This window comes from Lacerta agilis, chromosome 14 (genome assembly GCF_009819535.1).
Source record: "Lacerta agilis isolate rLacAgi1 chromosome 14, rLacAgi1.pri, whole genome shotgun sequence".
Lineage (NCBI taxonomy): Eukaryota > Metazoa > Chordata > Lepidosauria > Squamata > Lacertidae > Lacerta > Lacerta agilis.
Genome location: NC_046325.1, coordinates 9,472,410 through 9,493,728, shown reverse-complemented (window position 1 = coordinate 9,493,728; position 21,319 = coordinate 9,472,410). Strand labels below are relative to the sequence as shown.

Below are 21,319 nucleotides of genomic sequence, written 5' to 3'. Positions count from 1 at the left end.
CATTTCTTCCCTCCCTTCTCTGGCGAAGTGGGAGTTTTGAAACTTCCGCTTCCATTTTTAATGGACGCAGTTTAACATACTTGGGAGAGGTTAAAGTTGAGTGCCAAAATCCAAGAAGGGAGAGAAGGAATTGGGAAGGTTTGAAGGCTGAACAGTTTGGGCATCAGCAATATCCAAGCAACACGATGACCATGTACATACGCAATAGACAATCTTTATAGAATTTCTTCAAACCATAGCAAGTGCAAAATGAAATCTTTAGTCCAAGTCTCTAAAAGTCTTTAAATGAAGCGAGGTACCAAACGTTATACGATGAAAGACAAGCTGTGAAGCTTTGTGTACTCAGCGAATATAATGTCCAACATTGAACAGTGATTCTGGATATTGACAACCGTTTCATAGAATTCTTCATCAGCATGGTGGGAAGATATAGAATAGCTTCATAAACTGAAAATAAAACTTACAGACGATGCACATATCATGCAGATCATCATCTGTAAATTTTATTTTCAGTTTATGAAGCTATCCTATATCTTCCCACCACGCTGACGAAGAATTCTACGTGTTGCTTGGATATCGCTGACGTACTTTTTGCAACACGGGGGTTTGTTTGGTGAACAGTTTGGGAAGCGTAAAAGTGACTCCTCTTCCTCCTTCTGGGCGGATCCTCGACAGATTGTGCTAGTTGACGACACAAAGGTCCCGGCGAGCGACGTGGAGCTGGAGAAGGGGCAGGTTGGAGGGAGAGACACTCCTGTGAACTTGATGCTGGAATGGGTTCTTGGCAAGATGCCACGCAAGGTATGGCACACGTATGTGTGTGTGTGTGTGTGTCCTCCCCCTGCCCTGCCACCCCCAAAGAAAAGTCTTGGTAAAAGATCTGCTTAAAGGTGTCCCAGTAGACCAAGGGTGGAAGAACCTGTGGCCTTTCAGATGTTGGGACTACAGCTCCCATCTTCCCTGACCACTGACCAGGCTGCCTGGGGGCTGATGGGAGTCGGAGTCCAACTAACATCTGGATGGCCACTAGTTGCCTCACCCCTGCAGTACATCTTGATGCTTTGAATCTGTGATATTCAAATATTTATTTATTAAATTTGTATACCACCCTTCATTCGTAGATCTCGGGGCGTTTCACAGCATAAATACACGAGACAAAAACACGAAATACATAATACAAAGGAAAAGGAAAACAAACCAATCCCTCTCCCGCATTTGAAAAGCCATAGAATGTTAATCAGCCAAATGCCTGGTTGAAGAGAAATGTTTTCGCCAGGTGAACCACCACAAATGGGGGGCCACTACAGAAAAAGCCCCGTTCTCGTGTCACCACCCTCCCATCCCTTCTCTAAAATGTTCTGGCTTGGATTCCAATATCCTGTGTCCATTATTGTTAATTCCTTCAGCTGGTTAGGATCTGTCCCTTTTATACTTACTGGACGAATATTTTCAGGAACTTTGTTCTTTTGTATTTGATATAGAGTTGTTGTTTTTAATTTAAGGGGGGGGGAAGCATTCTCAAGCCGTTTTACGTTTGGCGGACTTGTAAGTTGCTTTGAGACATTTTCTTAGCGGTGAGTACGTGTCATAAATGAACAAACAACAGCGACTATTTCTGCCAACCAGGAATTTGTTTTGAATCGTGTCCACCGAGACCTCAGGCCTCTGTCTCTTCCCCGTGGCCTTAGTGTGTCAGACGCCCTCCAGCGTGTGCTCAGGCTCCCGGCCGTGGCCAGCAAGCGCTACTTGACCAACAAGGTAAATGCCTCTCAGATTTGCGCCTCTGGGTTCTTTTAACCCAGCCGTCTTTTTAAAAAATGGAGGGAAGGTATATTTGCTGCTGATTGGATCTTCTCCCCTTTCTACCGCTGCCCTTCTCTCTCTGGTGCAGGTCGATCGCTCAGTGACTGGCCTGGTGGCTCAGCAACAGTGCGTGGGCCCCCTTCACACCCCACTGGCGGACGTCGCCGTGGTGGCCCTCTCTCCCTTTGAGACGGTGGGAGGAGCCACGGCCATTGGGGAGCAGCCTATCAAAGGGCTCATTGACCCCGCAGCCGGTGCCCGATTGGCTGTGGCAGAGGCCCTCACCAATCTGGTCTTCGCTCGGGTGACTGACCTTAAGGTGAGGCAGTTCCCCCCCCCTTCCTTCTTGCCTTAATATCTCTGTTTTCCATCCTCCCCATTTATCCGAGGTGGACTAGGCTGAGAGAGGGTGACTAGCTCTGCACTCTGCGAAGGTCTTTGAAATACCTTCATTTTGCTAGAAGCTGTGGCATTTTGTAGTGCTTTCAGTTTTAAGAAAGGCTGCTTTCATTATATAATTTTGCGCAATAACCGACATGACTGCTGATTGGTTTTCTTTACTGCTTATCATATTACTTCATTTTACGTCACACACTAGCCTAAAGGGGCCGGGAAACGTTAATATCTGTTAAATCGGCCAACCTGAGGCCCTGCAAATTTTTTGCGCTGCAACTCCCATTCAGAGCCAGTGTGGTGTAGTGGTTAAGAGCGGTAGACTCGTAATCTGGGGAACCGGGTTCGCGTCTCCTCTTGTCCACATGCAGCTGCTGGGTGACCCTGGGCTAGTCACACTTCTCTGGAGTCTCTCAGCCCCACTCACCTCACAGAGTGTTTGTTGTGGGGGAGGAAGGGAAAGGAGAATGTTAGCTGATTTGAGACTCCTTCGGGTAGTGATAAAGCGGGATATCAAATCCAAACTCTTCTTCACGCCACACTGGCCGGGAGTTGTAGTCTACAATATCTCAGGAGAGTAGGCAGGGGGGCAGGTTGGCAAAGACTGTGTTAAATCTTAATAATGCACAAACTCTTAGATAATGGGTTGCTTCTGATAGGGCTGGGTGATTTATCAACATATCATCGCAAACCAGTTTGAAGTCCATATCGCGATATCGGTTTCATACTTTTTGCCCTTGCAATATATCGCGAACCGTGATGTATGTGTTATGCAAACATTTTTAAAAGGGGGAAATCGTGACGCTAGCCAATGCCTCTATGTAGCTCCATCCTTATTTCAGACATTGTGATGTATCGGTATATCGCGATGTTTAGCTTGGTGACATATCACAATGTTGAAAACCAGATTATCGCCCAGTCCTAGTCACTGACCAGATCATATTGTGTGTAGGACCCTCACTGAAATCAACGCATTTCTCTTAAGAAACCTCTAAGCAGTTTAAATATAAAACATTAATTTGTGTGCTAGAGTTGGAGGCTAGCCGTACAGGCAACCGCCTCCTTCCCACTGTTGCCTAACCTCTCTCTCTGTATATGTGGCGGTGGCATTTGTGTCCTTCCAGGATGTGAAATGCAGCGGGAATTGGATGTGGGCAGCCAAGTTGCCTGGCGAAGGGGCTGCCTTGGCGGAGGCCTGCAGGGCCATGTGCTCCGTGATGGCTGAGCTGGGCGTGGCTGTGGACGGCGGCAAGGACTCCCTCAGCATGGCAGCCCGCGTTGGCACGGAGACCGTTAAGGCACCTGGTGAGGAACGGAAGAGCTTCTGCCAAGGGACTGGGTGGTTAGTGCCCCCTCCCTCCAAAAATAAAATTGCTCTCCTTAACTTAGGAGGGTTCGTTTATCTGAGGATCTGAGGCTTGTTTCGTCCTCTGGTGTGTGTTTTGCATTTTCAACTCCTCCCTTGCCCTTTTCATATTTTTATTGCCTTTCCAAGCCATCTCTGCTACTTATTTTGGAAAGACCGGCTTCTGATAGGGCATTCAGACACCTTTTAAGATATTGTAACCAAATTTTGCCAGATGGTTCCTGAGACCAAGGAGCAGATATTCATCAGCGTTTGGATAAAATTGCAAGCCCTCCTGAGTAAAAGTGGTGAACTTAACATTTCGAAACTGCACCAGTTTTAACCACTGACTTCAAAACTGCAGATTTATTTTTATTTTTTTAAAAAAACACCTTAGAACTTCTGAGCGATGCCAGGTTTGAGGCAGCTAGTGTGTATGTGTGTGTTTCACATATATGCACAGATGCACAGACATTTTCCAAATCCAACTGAATGTGGATTATAATAAACTTTAGAGGCCGAAACACTTTTGAAAGGGAGAGAAAAAGGTTAGGCTCTAGCTTTGTCTAGTCTCCTGGGAAATAGATCTCCCCGCTCCTTGGGCTGATGGGACATTCTGTCCAAAACACAGGAGCTACGTTTTCCCTGTGGTTGCACCTTGTCAAACAAGCTCTGAAAAATCCCCTGTGGCTGCTTGACTTTTGGTCCCCCCAGTCAGGGAGAAGAAGGGTGTTGTTATTTCCTGACAAGGTAACAAGTTCCTAACAAGCTTGACTGCAGGCGACTTTGGGTGTTTTCCTAGCTCTCAATAAATGTGCTTTAACACTCTGCATATTTTCTGCATTTCCAACTCTCCCCCCACCTTTATGCTCCTTCTCCCAGGGACACTTGTCATCTCGGCTTATGCTGTCTGTCCAGATATCACTGCTACGGTCACCCCTGACCTCAAATGTCCGGATGGAAAAGGTAAAGTCAAGTGCTGATGAGAATAACATCTTCCTGCCACACTTGCCATCTTCTCCTGCCTCACCGCTGTGGCACGTCACACCCTTTGAAAACCACTGCTTTAGGGAATGACTTGTAGAATATTTGCTAATACAGTCAAACCTCGGTTGTTGAACATAATCGGTTCCGGAAGACCGTTCGGCTTCCGAAACGTTCGACAACCGAGGCGCGGCTTCTGATTGGTTGCAAGAGCTTCTTGCACTCAAGCAGAACCCACATCGGACGTTCAGGTTCCAAAAATGTTTGAAAACTGGAACACTTCCTTCCAGGTGTTCGGGAGCCGAAACATTCGAAAACAGAGCCATTCGAGAACCGAGATTTGATTGTACCCATTTGTCACTTGTGGCAATTGAAAGCAGACGATGAAGCTTCTGTAAACTGGGTAGCAGATTTTTAAATATACATTTGTTGCCTTTCCAAGCCATCGGGTAGCTTCATGTGGGCTAGTAACTTTGGACTTGCTTGCAAACTTGACTCGCAGGATCCTCGGCTATCTAGGTTTCTCCCACATAGAGGGCACCTGCTTTCTTTCACCCTAAATAAGGTGACAAATGAGGAAACTTTTTTCTAGGCTCAATCCTAGCAAGGAGCACAACTGACTGGTTATCTCAGCTGGTTAAACCGTGGTACTAACTTGAACCCATGACCCTGAGATTAAGACTCTCATGCTCTACCAGCTCACCCAGTATAAGACTGCTTCCTATCTTCCATCAAGGGACATATATTCTCTCCCCCCCCCCAACACACACTTTGCTTTGCAAGATTTTTTTCCCCATTTCATTTCATTTTTTATATATATACAAAAAACAGAGAACAGTTATAGCAACAGATGAAAATTAAAAAGAGGAAAACAAACTACAAAATAGGCATGTAGAATGAGCAGAGTTGCACATGGGTTAAAATAACAAGGTCCAAGTAAAGAACATTAGCAATATATTCTCAAGTAGATTTCCAGGTTTGCCAGGCTTGGGATGAGGGTTGTCTTGAAAATGATGGCTCTGCTTTATATATTATGAAGGAATGCCAAATCACATAAAAGGTGCCTGGAAGTTCTAATCCTTGTCAAAACCTCAAATGATGCACTGTTTCCTCTATTTTAGCTATTCCAGAGGGTGTGATGCCAAGCATCTAGCGTAAGATTTTAGGCTTCTTTTCCACCCCGTTGCAATTACTTCTTAAGATCAGATATGACCAATTCTTTTGGCAACGGATCTACATCGGTATCATCTGAAATATTCAGTAACATCCATTTTAGACAAGAAGCAGTGGCTTCTTTAGTAATATTTATCATTTCTGTCATATTCCAAAAAACACTGCACCAACTTGCCTTCCCACCATAAAGGATAATGTGTACTAAGTGCAGACAACAATTAGATCTCTCTCCCCTCCCCCAACACTTTTTGTAGGTGTTTTGCAGGGGAGAGAGAAAAAACCAAGACAGTCGTTTTGTCCTCTTCACTGATTTCTTCCCATTTGGGGCATTTTTCAGGGACCCTCCTTCACGTGGCAATCTGTCCTGATCGGCACCGCCTGGGGGGCAGCGCTCTGGCCCAGTGCTTCTCTCAGCTGGGGGATGTTTCGCCAGACCTGGATAACCCCAGTACGCTTGTTTCCTGTTTCCAAGTCACCCAGAGTCTGCTACAAGGTAAGCATGTGTTGAACGAGGACAGGGTCACTCCTGGCCTGCCCACCCCCAGACTCAGCCCTTCCGGTCCCAGTCCCTGGTACAAGATACTTAAATATTTGCTTATAATCCCCCATTGTGTAAAGGCACTCTAAAGGTAAAGGTAAAGGGACCCCTGACCGTTACGTCCAGTCCTGTCCAACTCTGGGGTTGCAGCGCTCTTCTCGCTTTACTGGCTGAGGGAGCCAACGTACAGCTTCCGGGTCATGTGGCCAGCATGACTAAGCCGCTTTCTGGCGAACCAGAGCAGCACATGGAAACGCCGTTTACCTTCCCGCCGGAGCAGTACCTATTTATCTACTTGCACTTCGACGTGCTTTCGAACTGCTAGGTTGGCAGAAGCAGGGACTGAGCAACGGGAGCTCACCCCTTCGCCGGGATTCGAACCCCCAACCTTCTGATCGGCAAGCCCTAGGCTCTGTGGTTTAGACCACAGCGCCACCCACGTCCCTTCAAAGGCACTCTAAACACACGTAAATGAAAGGCAAGCACTCTTACCTCTGAGCCATGGCAGAAGGCAAGAGGAAGGTGGAAAGAAGAAGCAGGTCCCTTATACTTCTGTAATGGGAAAGAGGATTTGGGAGGCAACCTTGTGCTGCAAAGTAATCTGAACTGAGCACCAAAGAAAAATGAATATTCTGTGACCTGGGTAAACTGAGCACAGGTGAATGTATGTGCTTATTTTGCGTAATTAATCCTGCTTCTGTTTGCCATAAGGAAAGGGCAATTTGTAGAATTTGTACTGTTAAAACGGAAAGGGGTCAAACCATTGCAAGAGGTTTTGACGTTTTGGGAGGTTAGATAGTTACAATGGAATTGTCTCGGGGGTAGGGTGCACATTTATTTATTTTTATTACTTTGTCAAAAATAAAAATAAAAGGACGGGGTAACAAGTTTTGCAGGGCTCTTTTGAAGTCAGGCTCTTTGACTTCTGCAGATCCTGCTCTGACCTCGCCCGGCGTTGTGTACAAGCCAGCTTCCTATCCATACTAGAAACTTCCTTTTCAAATTAAATAAAAGATGAGGTTCTCAGAATTGCAGGAGCCGCTGTTCCAGTAGCAAAGTCTCTCTTGTGTGTGTTTTTAACAAAGCTGAGGACAGAACTCGGCCACGCAGACAAATTTCTTTCTCTCTCTCCTACAGACGCAGTGATTTCCGCAGGGCATGACGTGAGCGACGGCGGCCTCTTGACTTGCATGCTAGAAATGGCCTTTGCAGGGAACTGCGGTGCCCACATCGAGCTGGGGGCGCCTGGAGTCAATGGTCAGTGAGTTAGGGAGAAGAGGAGTTGTGGCGTGGGAGTTTGAGGGTGTCACTGAGCTTGGGTTGCTGCCGGAGATTGGCTGATTTGGAACAAGATATGCAGTGGGGAGGGAGGGAGCGCCAAAGGGAAGTCCTTGGCAAATGAATGTGATGGGCAGGGGCAGCTGGGATAGTGCCTTGAGATCAAAGCATGAGCGGGAGAGTTGGTCAGGGGTAGAGAAGAAAGGCACGGAGAACGTTGGGCAGAGAAGGATGAAAAGGTTTCCTTGACCTGGGTCTCAGAATGCAGAGGCAGCTGCTGTCCATTGGGTCTGATGGGGTGGAAAGCTGGGAGCTGACAGTAGGTGGCGCCAGAGCCCAGAGCAGGCAGAGCCAATTCTCTCCCCGTTGAGTTCTGCAAGAAGCAACGCTAAGACAAAGAAGGAGGCACTGGTAGTCGTTGCAGTGCAGCAGCAATTGGCATTCAGAGAGGCATTACTGCCTTGGAACCTGGAAGTGGTTATATACCAGACATCCTGAATAGCAGTCACCGGTAGCCTTACGCTCCCTGAAATTTACAAAACTCGTTTTGTAAAAGCCATCTGAATTGATGGCCGTCTCCACTTCTTGTGGCGGTAGTGAATTACATCCTTTGGCTATCAGAGCTCTGGCCCGAGACATCTTTGATGCCTAAGGCAAAGGACAAGATGGTGGCCCCCTGAGAGCTGACTCAGACTTCAACTCCAGCAACAAGAGAGCAGCACCACACCTGAGGGTTGCTGGCTGGGTTAGAGGGTACAATGCTCTCCCGCTTCTGAGGGGAACAGCCATTGAGGTGCTGCTGCCCACCCCTCAGCTTGTGCCGCCTGAGGCGGTTTCCTCCCTCTGTCCTATGGTCGCGCCGCCCCTATTGACTAGGCATTGTGGGAAGAGGTCTCTTTTCAATCTTCCAACGTTCAGCTCCTGTCAGGATGCTGCCAGCGCTCCCAGCTGGTTGCCCAGGAAAGTATAAAGACAAGGAAAAGTTTCTTCCAGAGAGAGACTATAGAACCCAGCCTCTTGGATAATGGCGTTGTCCCGAGTGAATCTCTATCTCTCCCACCTCCTCTACTGGTGCCTCTGTCTTTGAGCTCTTTGCTCTCCTACTTTTAAGGCTCGCCTGGTTCTGGGAGATGGAGGGTCTGGACAGGGGCGTAGCGAGCCGCTTGGCTGCCAGGGGCGGCAAGCCAAGCGGCACCCCTGGGGGGCGGGGCGTCGCTCCGTGCGCATGACGTCATGACGCATGTGCACAGAGTGACGCCTCCGCCCGGGCCAGCGAGGAGGGTGTCATACTTGTGGCCCACCCTCTCCATTCCCCAGGAGCCCAGCCAGCAGCGAAGAAAGCTTTCTTCGCCGCTGTTAAGGCATGGAGAGGGGTGGGCTAGCGAAAAGGGGTGTCACCGCTTCTCGCTGGCCCGCCCCTCTCCGTTCCCCGGGAGCCCTTTCTTCACCACTGGCTGGGCATGGAGAGGGGCGGGCCAGCGAGAAGGGGTGTCACCCCTCCTCGCTGGCCCGCTCCTCTCCATACCCCGACTCCACTCAGGGAGCCCAGCGGCGAAAAAAGCCGCTGAAAGGGGGAGAGCCCCCTTTCAGTGGCTTTCTTCGCCGCTGACTGGAGGCGCCGATCATGGAGGGCGGGGCCCCGCCCCGAGTGTCACCCCCCCCAGGCGCTACCCGGGGTGGCCCTCCCCCTTGCCCCCCCTTGCTCCGCCCCTGGGTCTGGAATGCTTTCTAATAACAATGTGTCAGCCGGGTGTTGCTCTGGCTCTCCCATGATTTCCCAGCTTTCCTCCTCCTCTGCCTCTGAGCTGCGACCTCCCTCAAACCCTTGCTCTAAATCTATACTGTCTTCCTCTCTGTCCTCCCTGGAAGGGTCAGGATGCGGAGGCAGTCTCCACCATTCCTCCTCTGCCCAGTCCCTGACAGCTCCACTGGATTGCAAGAAAAACGTCTCTCTGCCTGCTTTCTCCTCTATAATGTCCCTCCCTCATTACTCACCTTTCTCCCCTAAATTAACCAGCGCCCAGTTCCCTCACCCTAACGCAGCCGTGCTTCCTCTCTTCCCTTAGCCCTTGACGCGCTCTTTGCCGAGGAGCTGGGCTTGGTGCTGGAGGTGCCCCGGGCAGCAGCGGCCGACGTCTGCCAACGGTACCGGCGTGCTGGTGTGCGGTGCGTGCCAGTCGGGCATTCAGGCCCCCGGGGCCCTAATGCTATGGTGAGTGTGGAAGTGAGCCCTGGGGGGGCAGCAGTGGGGCTGGTGGGGGAAGAATTGCATAAAGGGTTGCTGTTAAGAGATTATTTCCAGGCCGCCTTTCAACCAAGGAAGACCCTCCGAGGCAGCTCACAAAAGGATACCACACAAACACAACATTCGAGTAAAACAAACCCTTTCTAGTTATTTAATATATATCCAACCCCTTTTCTCTGAGGAGGTGGCGTGCATGGTTCTTTCCCCTCTTCCTCATTTTATCTGCACAACACGCCTGTGAGGTAGGCTAGGCCGAGAGGCAGTAGCTGGCCCAAGGTCACCCAGTGAGCTTCATGGTTAAACTATGGAACTCCCTCCCACAGGAAACAGTGATGGCCACCAACTTGGATGGTTCTATTATAAATAATATAAGATCTGTAAATTTTTATTAACTTTTCCATTTTACAGTTTAGAATATTCATCTAGACAACCTTAAAATAACAATAACTTCTTCTCTTTCCGTGGTTCATTTTGCATACCATAAATCCCTGCATATTTTATATAAACTAAACCATTCAGTATTATTACTTCCATCAAAACTTATTTACACTGTTGAATTTATCCTAATGCTGCCAGTGTTTTCAAGTGTACACAATTCCCCCCTATATATCCAATAAACATTTTCCATTCTTCTTTAAACGTATGTTCTTTTTGTTCTCTTATTCTGTAAGTTAGATCGGCAAGCTGCTCTTATTTGATCAGTTTAAGTTGCCATTATTCTTTAGCTGGGACCTCACTCATTTTGCATTTTAGGGCTAGCAAAACCCAGACTGCAGTAGTGGCATACATAAATAGCCATTTTTGACACCTGGGAATTTCCGTCTGAATCATCCCCAACAAAAAGGACTCTGGTGGAAGGTTTTTTTGGTGGGGAAGGTGCTTTCAAACATTTTTTTTTCAATTCATTATAAATTATTTCCCAATACTCTTTTACCCTTTTTCGAGTCCACCACATACGAAGCATTCTTCCAACTTATTTTAGAAGGCAATTTGACAAATTCACAGAGGCAAGGGCAATTGATGGGCCACCAGTCACAATGGCTATGCTCTGCCAGAAGAAGAAGAAGAAGAAGAGTTTGGATTTGATATCGCGCTTTTCACTACCCGAAGGAGTCTCAAAGCGGCTAACATTCTCCTTTCCCTTCCTCCCCCACAACAAACACTCTGTGAGGTGAGTGGGGCTGAGAGACTTCAGAGAAGTGTGACTAGCCCAAGGTCACCCAGCAGCTGCATGTGGAGGAGCGGAGACGCGAACCCGGTTCACCAGATTACGAGTCTACCGCTCTTAACCACTACACCACACTGGCTCTGCAACAGTTGGAGGCAGCCATGCTTCTGAATACCAGTTGCTGGAAACCACAGGAGGAGAGAGGGCTCTTGTGCTCGAATCCTGCTTGTTGGTTTCCTGCAGGCATGCTGTGAAAACTCCTGCGGGATGCTGGACTCGATGGGCCTTTGGCCTGATCCAGCAGACTCCTCTTGTATTCATGGCCAAGCAGGGATTTGGTCTTCCCACTTTCTTTTCTTTTCTTTTTTTAATAATAATTTATTGGATTTTCAAAATTAAACAAATTACAAATACACACACTACGCACAAAACAACACAACACACACAAAACAACACAATTAATAAAAATCCTTCACTTCTTTAAAATCCTAAACTTGGGACTTCCTCGCGACCTCTCTTATGCGTTCATTTCTAATCTTCTTCAGTAGCTTTGTAACATTGTAAAATCTAGTTTCTTACATCTAATCTTAATCTTGCAATTATAATCAACATATCTTAACTCGTACAACTTATTCTAATCAAATAAAACATCAAGTTCCAAATCTTAACTTCTTATATCCTTTCTTCTCTTAACTTAGTAAAGCTGTTGCTCTTGTTACTTCCGATTCCAACTTCAGAAATATATAAATCAACACATTTTAACAAAAAATCTAAGTATTTCTTCCATTCTCAAAATCCTTTCCCCCCTCTGATGTCGGGGTACCGTGGTCAGCATTCAAAATACATCTCTTAAATTCCATTACTTTCCCACTTTCTCCCCTCTTTAAGGTTTTTCCATCTCCCGCTGCCGATGCCTCCTGCTTTTTGTTGTTGTTGTTGTTGTTAACTTGCTGCCTTGTTGTGACGCTTTGCAGATCCAGGTCACCGTGAACGGCCAAGAAGTGTTGGCGGAGAAAGTGTCCGCCTTGCGGGGCTGGTGGGAAGACACGAGCTTCCAGCTGGAGAGGCTGCAAGCTAACCCGGACTGTGTGGCCCAAGAAGAGGCCGGGCTGGCCAAGCGCATGGAGCCCAACTACACCCTGACCTTTAACCCCCAGGAAGAACTTCCACTGCTGCAGGAAATGGGTATGGGGCAAAGACCAGTCCCGAGGAGAAGGGTGGGGAAAGGGGGAGGCCGCCTGGTACCTGAGTAAAGGTTGCCGACCCATTGACAGGAAGGAGCATCAATTCGCTAGGCAACATGGACTTCAGTTGGTCTACTCTGAGTTGGGCTAGCGCTAGATACCACCCTGAGAAAAAAAGGAAATGGAGCTGTTGCCTGACCCCTTAGCAGATTAATTTTAGTAAATTAATTGATTGCATTTGCATTTGGGTAAGAACAGTGGCGATGAAGTGAGAATTGTATATTTTATTAGCTTTGGATAACACATGCATGAGCCCCTGTAGCCATGATCTTAGGAGAGACATCCTTTTGTGAGAGGAAATGGGGGAGGGGGTTCCTCTTCTGAGATGTGATAATTGTAAATACAGTCAAACCTTGGTTGTCGAATGTAATCCGTTCCTGAATGTTCGACAACCGAGGTGCGGCTTCTGATTGGTTGCAGGAGATTCCTGCACTCAAGCGGAAGCCGCGTTGGACGTTTGGCTTCCGAAAAACGTTCGAAAACCGGAGCATTTACTTCCAGGTTTTTTGACATTTGGGAGCCGAAATGTTCCAAAACAGAGGCATTTGGGAGCCGAGGTTTGACTGTACCTGTATTAAAAATTATGTTTAAAAAAACCCTGCCCACTTAATCAAGGACACTTTTTGAGTTGACTTAATCAGTAAGGCCACTTTTTTTTAGTTGACTTTATTTTGAATTGGAAGGTACTAACATGAGTTTGGCCAAAGTGCGGGAGGCAGTGAAGGATAGGCGTGCCTGGCGTGCTCTGGTCCATGGGGTCACGAAGAGTCGGACACGACTGAACGACTAAACAACAACAACATTTTGAATTGTGAAATCGATTAATTGTTCATGGTAAAATCTTGTAGCCTCATTATTAAGGGATGATAACAAACAGTGCCTCTCTTTCCCACAGCCCTTCCTGCCCCCCGAGTCGCTATCCTTCGCGAAGAAGGGAGTAACGGAGACCGTGAAATGGTGGCTGCGCTCCTCATGGCTGGCTTCCAGGTGAGCAGAGCGATGTGGATTTAGTGAAGGCATCCCCCACAAGTGCTTTCAGATGGAGATCTAACCTAATAATGTAAGAAGAGCCATGCAGGATCAGGCCCCAGGCCCGAACTCCTCCAGCATCCTGTTCTCACAGCGGCCAAGCAGATGCACTCTCCCCTCTTGTGAGGGCACTCAGAGGCATAAAATGGTCTCTGGCACTGGAGGTGGATCTCGGCCATTGGCTAGTGGAATAACTATGTCTTAGTTCAGGGGTCTGCAAACTAAGGTCCCTGGGCTGGATCAGGCCACCCTGGGTCCTGGACATAGCTGTCAACTTTTCCCTTTTCTTGTGAGGAATCCTATTCAGAATAAGGGAATTTCCCTTTTAAAAAGGGAAAAGTTGACAGCTATGGTCCTGGATCCGGTCCGTGCCGCAAAGCCAGAACCCACCGCAAAGCCGAGACTCCTGCCGATGGTGACGGGAGGAAGAGGCCAAGCGGTGGCTCTGCCAATCAAACGCCACGCCTGGTTTACCTCAGCGGCGTTTGATTGGCAGAGACGTCCCTGTGCTGCCCTGAGGTAAACCAGGCACAGCGTTTGATTGGCAGAGACGTCCCCGCGCTGCCCTGAGGTAAGCCAGGCACAGCGTTTGATTGGCAGAGAGGTCCCCGTGCTGCCCTGAGGTAAACCAGACACAGCGTTTGATTGGCAGAGACGCTGCCGCTCGGCCTCTTCCTCCTTCCGCTGCCGCCCTGGTGCTCTTGTGGGCCAGAGAGCGGAGCGGACAAGCTCGCTTTGCCTACCCACAAGAAGCAGCGGCAGCGGCGGCAGCCCCTGGGAAGTTAAGCGCAGTGGGTGGGGGTGGGGAGGAGGACTACTTGCTCCCCCTTGCCTCTTCTACCAGCTCCCCCCCCCCAGTGCCACTTCTCCAGCCCGCCACAAGGTCTGAGGGACAGTGGACTGGCCTGCTGTTAAAAAAAATTGCCGAACCCTGTCTTATTTATTTATTTATTTATTTATTACACTTAACACACCATATTTTCCTCTGAGGAGCTCAAGGTTCATATTCATGGTTCACCTCTTTCCCCCATTTTATCCTCACAACAACCCTGTGAGGCAGGTTAGGATGAGTGACCGGGCCCAAGGTCACCCAGTGTGAGCTTTGTGGCTGAGTGGGGATTTGAACCCTGGTCTCCCAGGTCGTATCCTGGCACTACGCCACACTACATGGAGTAGGTTCGTTGAGATTAACGGACGTAAGCCATTTCAGCGAGTCTCCTCTCGGTAGGACTTTTAACACTGGATATCACCGGAAAACTGAAGGAGCAGGAACCTCGCGCAAGGAATTGGATCTCCTACCCGCAACGCTTCTGTCACTTTGATCCCCTCCCTTCCCGAAAGGCCTCCTCTTTATTGTCCTCTCTCCGCCCTCACTTCAGGTCTGGGACCTCACCATGCAAGACCTGTGCTCGGGCGAGATGACGCTGGACTCCTTCCGCGGCCTGGTGTTTGTCGGAGGGTTCAGCTACGCAGATGTTTTGGGCTCTGCCAAAGGTCAGCCTTGCCTCTTGCAAGGAATGGGGCCGTCCGCTTGCCTCGGGTCGAGGAGAAAGCTTCCACCCAATCTTGCGGCCAGGGACGGCGGCCTCGTCGCTGGGTTTGGGGCAGGGGATTCCCACCTGCCTCACGCTTTTTGTTGCCGCTGAAGCTGCGGGGTCTTTGGCGTGCGGTCCAGAAGGGCTTGCGAAACCCACACAGTTGATCTCCTTTTTTTTTTGCTTGCAGGCTGGGCAGCTTCGGTGACCTTTAACCGCAGGGCGCAGGCTCAGTTCCAAGCCTTCCATCGGCGCAGAGACACCTTCAGCCTGGGCATCTGCAATGGCTGCCAGCTGATGGCACTGCTAGGTTGGGTGGGGACCAAGAGCCCTGATGTGCAAGAAGAAGGTAAGCGAGTTGGTAGTGGAATGGACTCCCTCGGGAGGTGGTGCCCTCTCCTTCATTGGGGGCTTTGAATCAGAGGCTGGATGGCCATCTGTTGGGGGGCTATTTAGTTGTGATTGCTGCTTTGCAGGGGGTTTGGGCTAGGGGACCCTTCATGATTCCAGGACACTTGGAGCGAGGGCATGCTTGCTTTGCACCCTGAATGCTGCTCTGAGGATCCTGGGAAACATTGGCCTGCGAGCGCTTCCAATTGGACAACAGTCTTTACCCAAAGGTGTCATTTGAAGACACTCAAACTCGGGACGAAAGGGAGAAACGCGCTAAGAGAAAGGCACGCTTGGCAAACCCTCGCCGTGATCGACTCCCGCCCGGAAACCTATGTCCCTGCTGTGGAAGGGTGTGTGGATCCAGAATTGGCCTCCACAGTCACTTGCAGACTCAACTTTTAAAACTGTGTTTGTGGAAGACAATCTTACTCGGCCGTGAGCGATCGCCAAAGAGAGGTTTGAGGGTGGTGCAACCGGTTCGGCCGCAGCGGGTGCCGCACAACAGCAACGCTGTAGAACAGAGCACAAAAGGAGGGGCTGGTGCTGAATTTTAGCATTGCAGAGGGTGGCCCTGAAATCTGAGAAATGCCACTGCTCTGGTGTTGGCATGGGTGACAAATCTTGGATTGTGGCGTTTCAAGGTTACAATCCTAACCTTGTCTGCTCAGAAATAAGTGGTGGCTGGTGCCCCTTGGCAGAGAGGCAAACTCTGTGCAGCCAGCGCCAGTGGGCAGGCAGAGCCAGCAAATTCTAGTTTTGACCCCATCACCTTCCCTGCTCCTTGCAAGGGCAACACTGAGACTCAGGAGGAGGAGGGAGCTGAGAGTCAGGGCCTCCCCCTGGACTGTATGCAAGTAAGGAGAGGGGCAAGTGGGGGCAAAATTTGTTTGGTTGGGCAGCACCCTGTTTGCCCTAATGGACTGGGGAAGCGAGGTTAGACCTGCAGCCTTAAATCTGTAAGAAATCAATCTTTTTAGTGTGCACTTTGGAACTCCTTGCCTCATGATATCAGGCAGGTAGCTTCACTGTACTATTTTCAGTGCCTGCTGAAAACCTCTTTGCTTTGGCAAGCCTCTCCAGGTATGTAGAACACTGGCACATGTTTTAACTTGTTTTCAGCTTATGGCTGATATTAATCATTCTCTGAATTTTGTAAAAAATACTTGCTTCGGCTGTTTTTACTGACAATGTCATTGTTTTATTTAAACCACGCTGAGGTTTGTTGGGTTTATTTTTTTACAACCGAGCAGTATGTAAATCGTATGAAATAAAAAAAAGAGATATAAAATCTTTCTTGGTCTTTGTTATTATTCCAGGCGGTGCCATCCAGCCAGGTGTGCTGCTGAGTCCCAACAATTCTGGGCGCTTTGAGTCTCGTTTTGTGAGCCTTGGCATCGAGGAGAGTCCGGCGCTGATGCTGCGGGGCATGGCTGGTTCTACCCTGGGCATCTGGGTGGCACATGGAGAAGGTAATCCTAGAAAAAATAAAAATGAGTGGGGTGAGGAGAGGGTTCATAATTAGATTTAGAAAAACCTTCTGTGCAAGTACTGGAAATGAGGATAAAACACCTATGATTTCTGAAAGGCATAAAAAAAAATTTAAGGGGTTATTATACAGTAATATGTAAAATGACAAATTATATTTATTTTAGAGATGGGGATTAAACAAGCTTGATTGATAGCCAATTAAAACTGCAAACATATTTTCTATCTGTAACATTTGTATTCAATATGCTGCACTTAGAACTCTGGTGCACAGCGTTGACTTTTAATAACATAATTGCAATAATTAATAAGCTTCAGTACTGGGAGCTGGAGGCCGCCTTTTTCATTTTTAAAACATTTCTATTTTTTTTTTAAGAGAACACAGAAGCATGCAAATATGAAAAAAACCAAGACTTTAAGCTCAAAATACAACAAGCTAAACAATGCACACTCTTCATCAAGAGGAGCTATTGGGAATGGGGTTAGGAGAAATGAAGGAAAAAAAGAAACTTTTTTCCAAGTCCGGTGATCCCTCTGACTTGTGCTAACACCATTGCCAGACCTTGCGTGCGTGGGCATGTCCTCCTGGGAAAAATTCTAATTCCAGTAAGAAATCCCCCCCCCTGGTTTGTTTGTTTTTAGAATTCAACACAAAGCATTAAGAAAACTGCCCTTGTGGCCCCATTTGCAAGTTCCTACTGGACTGAAAGTAATCTAGGCTGGCCAACGGAGTGAGGCTGGCGCATAAATATTGTGAGAGTCCATGACTCTTCACTCACCTTTTCCCTCTTCCTCTTCCCCCCAGGTCGGATGCGATTCCGCTCAGATGAAGTCCTGGCGCAAGTGCGCTCTGCCCGCTTGGTGCCTCTCCGCTACGTGGATGACCAGGGTCTGCCAACGGAGGAGTACCCTCTGAATCCCAATGGGTCTCCGCTGGGCATTGCGGGCATTTGCTCTCCGGATGGGCGCCACTTGGCAATGATGCCTCACCCAGAGCGATGTGTCCTTCCCTGGCAGTGGCCTTGGATGCCCGCCTCCTGGCGCCAGTCTCTGAAGGTCTCCCCATGGCTCCGCATGTTCCAGAACGCCTGCGAGTGGTGCTTGCGCTATCCCCAGGGCCAGCCTTGACCTTGCTTTCCGCTGCCTTTCTGAAAACTTTTACACAAGCTACACTGCACCATCAGCTGCAAGATGGACTAGACCAGATTAGACACGGCCCCTGTGCTGTGGGCACAAAACTTTCCAGTGCCATTATCCTCATACATAGTCTGGGTCCCTAGCCCCCACACCCGCAACACACATTTGAATGAACTTAGGAGGGGTCAAGGAAGAATGGATGTGCAGTCCCTCCAGTGGGCACAGGGGGGTGACATTGTGCAATAAATAAGTTGGTTTGTACCAATCCAGTTGTGGGACAACATGGGACCAATGGAGTTTCTATATTGACAATAAAATCAAATTTGACTTTAGAAATATGCACCTGTGTGTCTGTGGCCTGTTTTTGTTTTCCTTTGCGAACTAGGAAAGAAAATCCCAGATGTGGGTATGAGTGTACTGAATTGTTTCATTTAGTTGAGTTAACTGCCCGGTGGTTCACAGCATACATCTATTAATTATTTAATTAAATATGTATTTAATTTAATGTTTAGTAAACCAAGGTATACAGGCTAACATGCCGTCTGCCATTTGAACCCAGTCTTCTAACCACAGGGTTAAAAGTCTATCCCTCTGAAAGGATATTATCAAGGTTGGTGGAAAGTCAAGTGGCAAAGTGCAGCTGTTGGCTACAACTTTCCACTCCCAAAGGCAAAATCTATGGGGAAAACTTTAATATAGGAAAAGACATAAATCACAAATTACAAAAAAAAACAAAAAAAAAACATTTAACACATTTTTAAAAATCAGTAATGCTGAAGAAGGGGAAATGCAATGTTACAGTGAGATGCATAGTAGCTGAAGTCCAAAGAGGTCATTTATTGAATCTGTTATAAGGCACTCATTTGTTAAGAATATAAGAATAGCTGCACTGGATCAGGAATAAGATCCATCTAGTCTACGACTCCATTTCCATTGTGGCCAGTCAGATGTAACAGGAAGGGCAGTAGAGCATATTCCTTGCATGCAAGAAGTCCCAATTTCAATCCCTGGCATCCCCCGGTATGGCCAGCCAAGACTCCTGTCTGAAAACCTGGTGAGCTGCTGCCAGTCAGTGTGGACAATACTGAGCTAGATGGTGGTCTGACTCGGTGTAAAGACAGCTTCTTAATGTTTCCATGCCACTCAGCAGCTCATAAGGAGGATGTGAAGGCAACAGTCCTCCACTGGTATCTGTTGGCATTTGACCACAGATTTTTGAGGTTCTACACAGGAATCTTGTTCTTCTCTCATATTATTTGCTGTTCCTGTGCTCAGAAAGGAGAAAAGCCAAGCCTTTAAAGGACAAAAGCCCTCAATTTCATGCAGAGCTTCTGACCTCATAAATCAGATGTACATTGAGCAAAGACACTGAGATCCCAATAAATCCCATTAGTCATATACAGTACTGAAAGGCCTTGGGCCAATCACTCCTTAATGCCTCCAGCCTTGACTGGTTGCTCCTCTGCAGATGCTTGAATGACTTATTTGTGTGTTTTTTTTTAAATTAAAAAAACTAACAACAACAACAACAAGGAGCCACAAATGGAAGAGATGGCAGGTGCAGGCAAATGAGGGTTGGACAAGCATGGATGAATGCCGTCCACCCAGGAGCAAAAGACACAACTCAGCTTGAAGCTCACAGGTCTGTTGTAAAGATGAAATCAGGGAGTGAGGAGGAGAACCACCATAATCGTGGAGGAAAGATGGGATATAATTGAAATAAACACCAGTTCAAAACGCCTTGTAATGAAATGCAAATACCTTAAGGGTTCTTTTTTTTTAAGGAGCGGTGAGGTTGATGCTCTTCCCTAGAAGAAGAACTAATATTGAGAGCAGGCCAGAAATAAAAATAAAACCACATTATAGACCCATTATTTCCCTGAATCAGACCTCCGCTAGTATACAGGAACCCCAGAAGACGCCTCATACGCGATAGATGGAGGATCCAAGCGTGCCCAACCGAGGCACCGCCGCCTGACTTTTATGCCGCCAAAATTATTTGCAATTGCTAAGCACATTGAGTGTGTCATTATATTGTAGTATGTAGTTATGGAAGCCTTGAGCAGAAAGTGGCCGGTTAGCTCAGTTGGTTAGAGCGTGGTGCTAATAACGCCAAGGTCGCGGGTTCGATCCCCGTACGGGCCAGCTGTGTTTTCCTTTTTTTTTTTTTTTTAAAGTGCTACCTTATTAACTTTCTCATCATTTCACAGTAGGAAGTTGTACCGTCTGATGCAATTCCAAAGGTCCTAGTAGGCACTAAAGTGGGGAGAGAAGGGATCGGGATCCCTGCTCCAAAAGATTCCTTCAAGCCCCATTGTTTTCAGTCAACCATTAGCTTTTAAGAGGGTCTATTGGCCACCTCATGAGAAGCGAAGACTCCCTAGAAAAGACCCTGATGTTGGGAAAGATGGAGGGCACAAGGAGAAGGGGACGACAAAGGATGAGATGGTTGGACAGTATTCTCGAAGCTACTAACATGAGTTTGGCCAAACTGCGGGAGGCAGTGAAGGATAGGCGTGCCTGGCGTGCTCTGGTCCATGGGGTCACGAAGAGTCGGACACGACTGAACGACTGAACAACAACAACAACAACAGAATACTGTACTGCGTACAGATTGTTGCTCCTTTTCTATTGCATGTTCTGTTTCTTCCACGCCGCTTTGAGTTAGATCATAAAATTTTGGCCAAACAACGGTGTCGCTCCTGCATTAATGTATACCACCTCCTTTAATTGTTGTGGAAGGGGAAAAGCAGAAGGAAGCCGTTGTTTATAGCTTCCATGCGTATTTCTCAATATTCAGTTCCCTTTAACTTTTTCAATCAATTTCCATTATAAAAAAAACCACCTTTGTGGTTCCACTGGGGCTCGAACCCAGGACCTTCTGCGTGTAAAGCAGACGTGATAACCACTACACTATGGAACCCACGACGGGAGAGAAGGTGGTATTTTCCTACTTAGAAGAAGTGTTACTGTTTTTAAAAGGGATGATAGCAAAGTTGTAGTGGCTAACTTAGAAAACAGGCTTTCCAATTGATATCAAATACTGTACATCATAAAGAAATGACACACTAGAACACACACGCGACTGTTTTGAGCAAAAGGAAGCATCCCGAGAGCTCCTACCGGAAGAGACGAGGTGGCCGAGTGGTTAAGGCGATGGACTGCTAATCCATTGTGCTCTGCACGCGTGGGTTCGAATCCCACCTTCGTCGAGGCTGTTTTTTCCTTTTTCCTTTTTTTGCTATTCCTTCCATTTGTCTGTTATTCCCACAGGCGAAACCATTCTGAGCTCCCGACTTTCTTTAGCAAACCAACATAAAGGTCAGAGATGCTTTCCTGTGTGGTGATATGACTTTCCCCTCCCTTAAACTTCGTTATTTGGGCAGTGATGTCTAAGATAATGTGTTTATTTGCTGCCCAATACCAGAATTGGACAACACACACATGCACGGAGGCGGTGAATCTGGAGGCATGCTCTCTGCCTGAGATTAGTTACTGATTTGTTAAAGCTCTCTGTATGTGCTCAGAGAACTTCTCACCTCAACTGCTAAGCGCAATTGTGACTTCTG

General features: G+C 47.8%; 1 protein-coding gene and 3 non-coding genes across 6 annotated transcripts in view; 3 read left to right on the top strand and 1 right to left on the bottom strand.

Moving 5' to 3' along the window:
* PFAS (phosphoribosylformylglycinamidine synthase) overlaps positions 1-18,090 on the top strand; it is a 37,243-nt gene extending 19,153 nt beyond the window's left edge. For all 3 annotated transcript variants that reach the window (XM_033169301.1, XM_033169302.1, XM_033169300.1), the window contains exons 16-29: positions 676-801; positions 1,627-1,758; positions 1,892-2,122; positions 3,321-3,501; positions 4,424-4,507; positions 6,036-6,191; positions 7,374-7,493; positions 9,581-9,726; positions 11,902-12,112; positions 13,067-13,158; positions 14,580-14,694; positions 14,926-15,084; positions 16,445-16,597; positions 17,419-18,090. In XM_033169301.1, the coding sequence (XP_033025192.1) occupies positions 676-801; positions 1,627-1,758; positions 1,892-2,122; positions 3,321-3,501; positions 4,424-4,507; positions 6,036-6,191; positions 7,374-7,493; positions 9,581-9,726; positions 11,902-12,112; positions 13,067-13,158; positions 14,580-14,694; positions 14,926-15,084; positions 16,445-16,597; positions 17,419-17,741 (2,229 nt within the window). In that variant the 3' untranslated portion in view covers positions 17,742-18,090. The remainder of the gene's footprint in view (positions 1-675; positions 802-1,626; positions 1,759-1,891; positions 2,123-3,320; positions 3,502-4,423; positions 4,508-6,035; positions 6,192-7,373; positions 7,494-9,580; positions 9,727-11,901; positions 12,113-13,066; positions 13,159-14,579; positions 14,695-14,925; positions 15,085-16,444; positions 16,598-17,418) is intronic.
* A 1,731-nt stretch (positions 18,091-19,821) lies between these two features.
* Positions 19,822-19,895, top strand: TRNAI-AAU. Its single transcript has one exon. It is a non-coding gene; the product is annotated as a tRNA-Ile (tRNA).
* Positions 19,896-20,600: 705 nt separating this feature from the next.
* TRNAV-UAC lies at positions 20,601-20,673 on the bottom strand. Its single transcript has one exon. It is a non-coding gene; the product is annotated as a tRNA-Val (tRNA).
* A 207-nt stretch (positions 20,674-20,880) lies between these two features.
* TRNAS-GCU lies at positions 20,881-20,962 on the top strand. The gene has a single exon. It is a non-coding gene; the product is annotated as a tRNA-Ser (tRNA).
* The last annotated feature ends 357 nt before the right edge of the window (positions 20,963-21,319 follow it).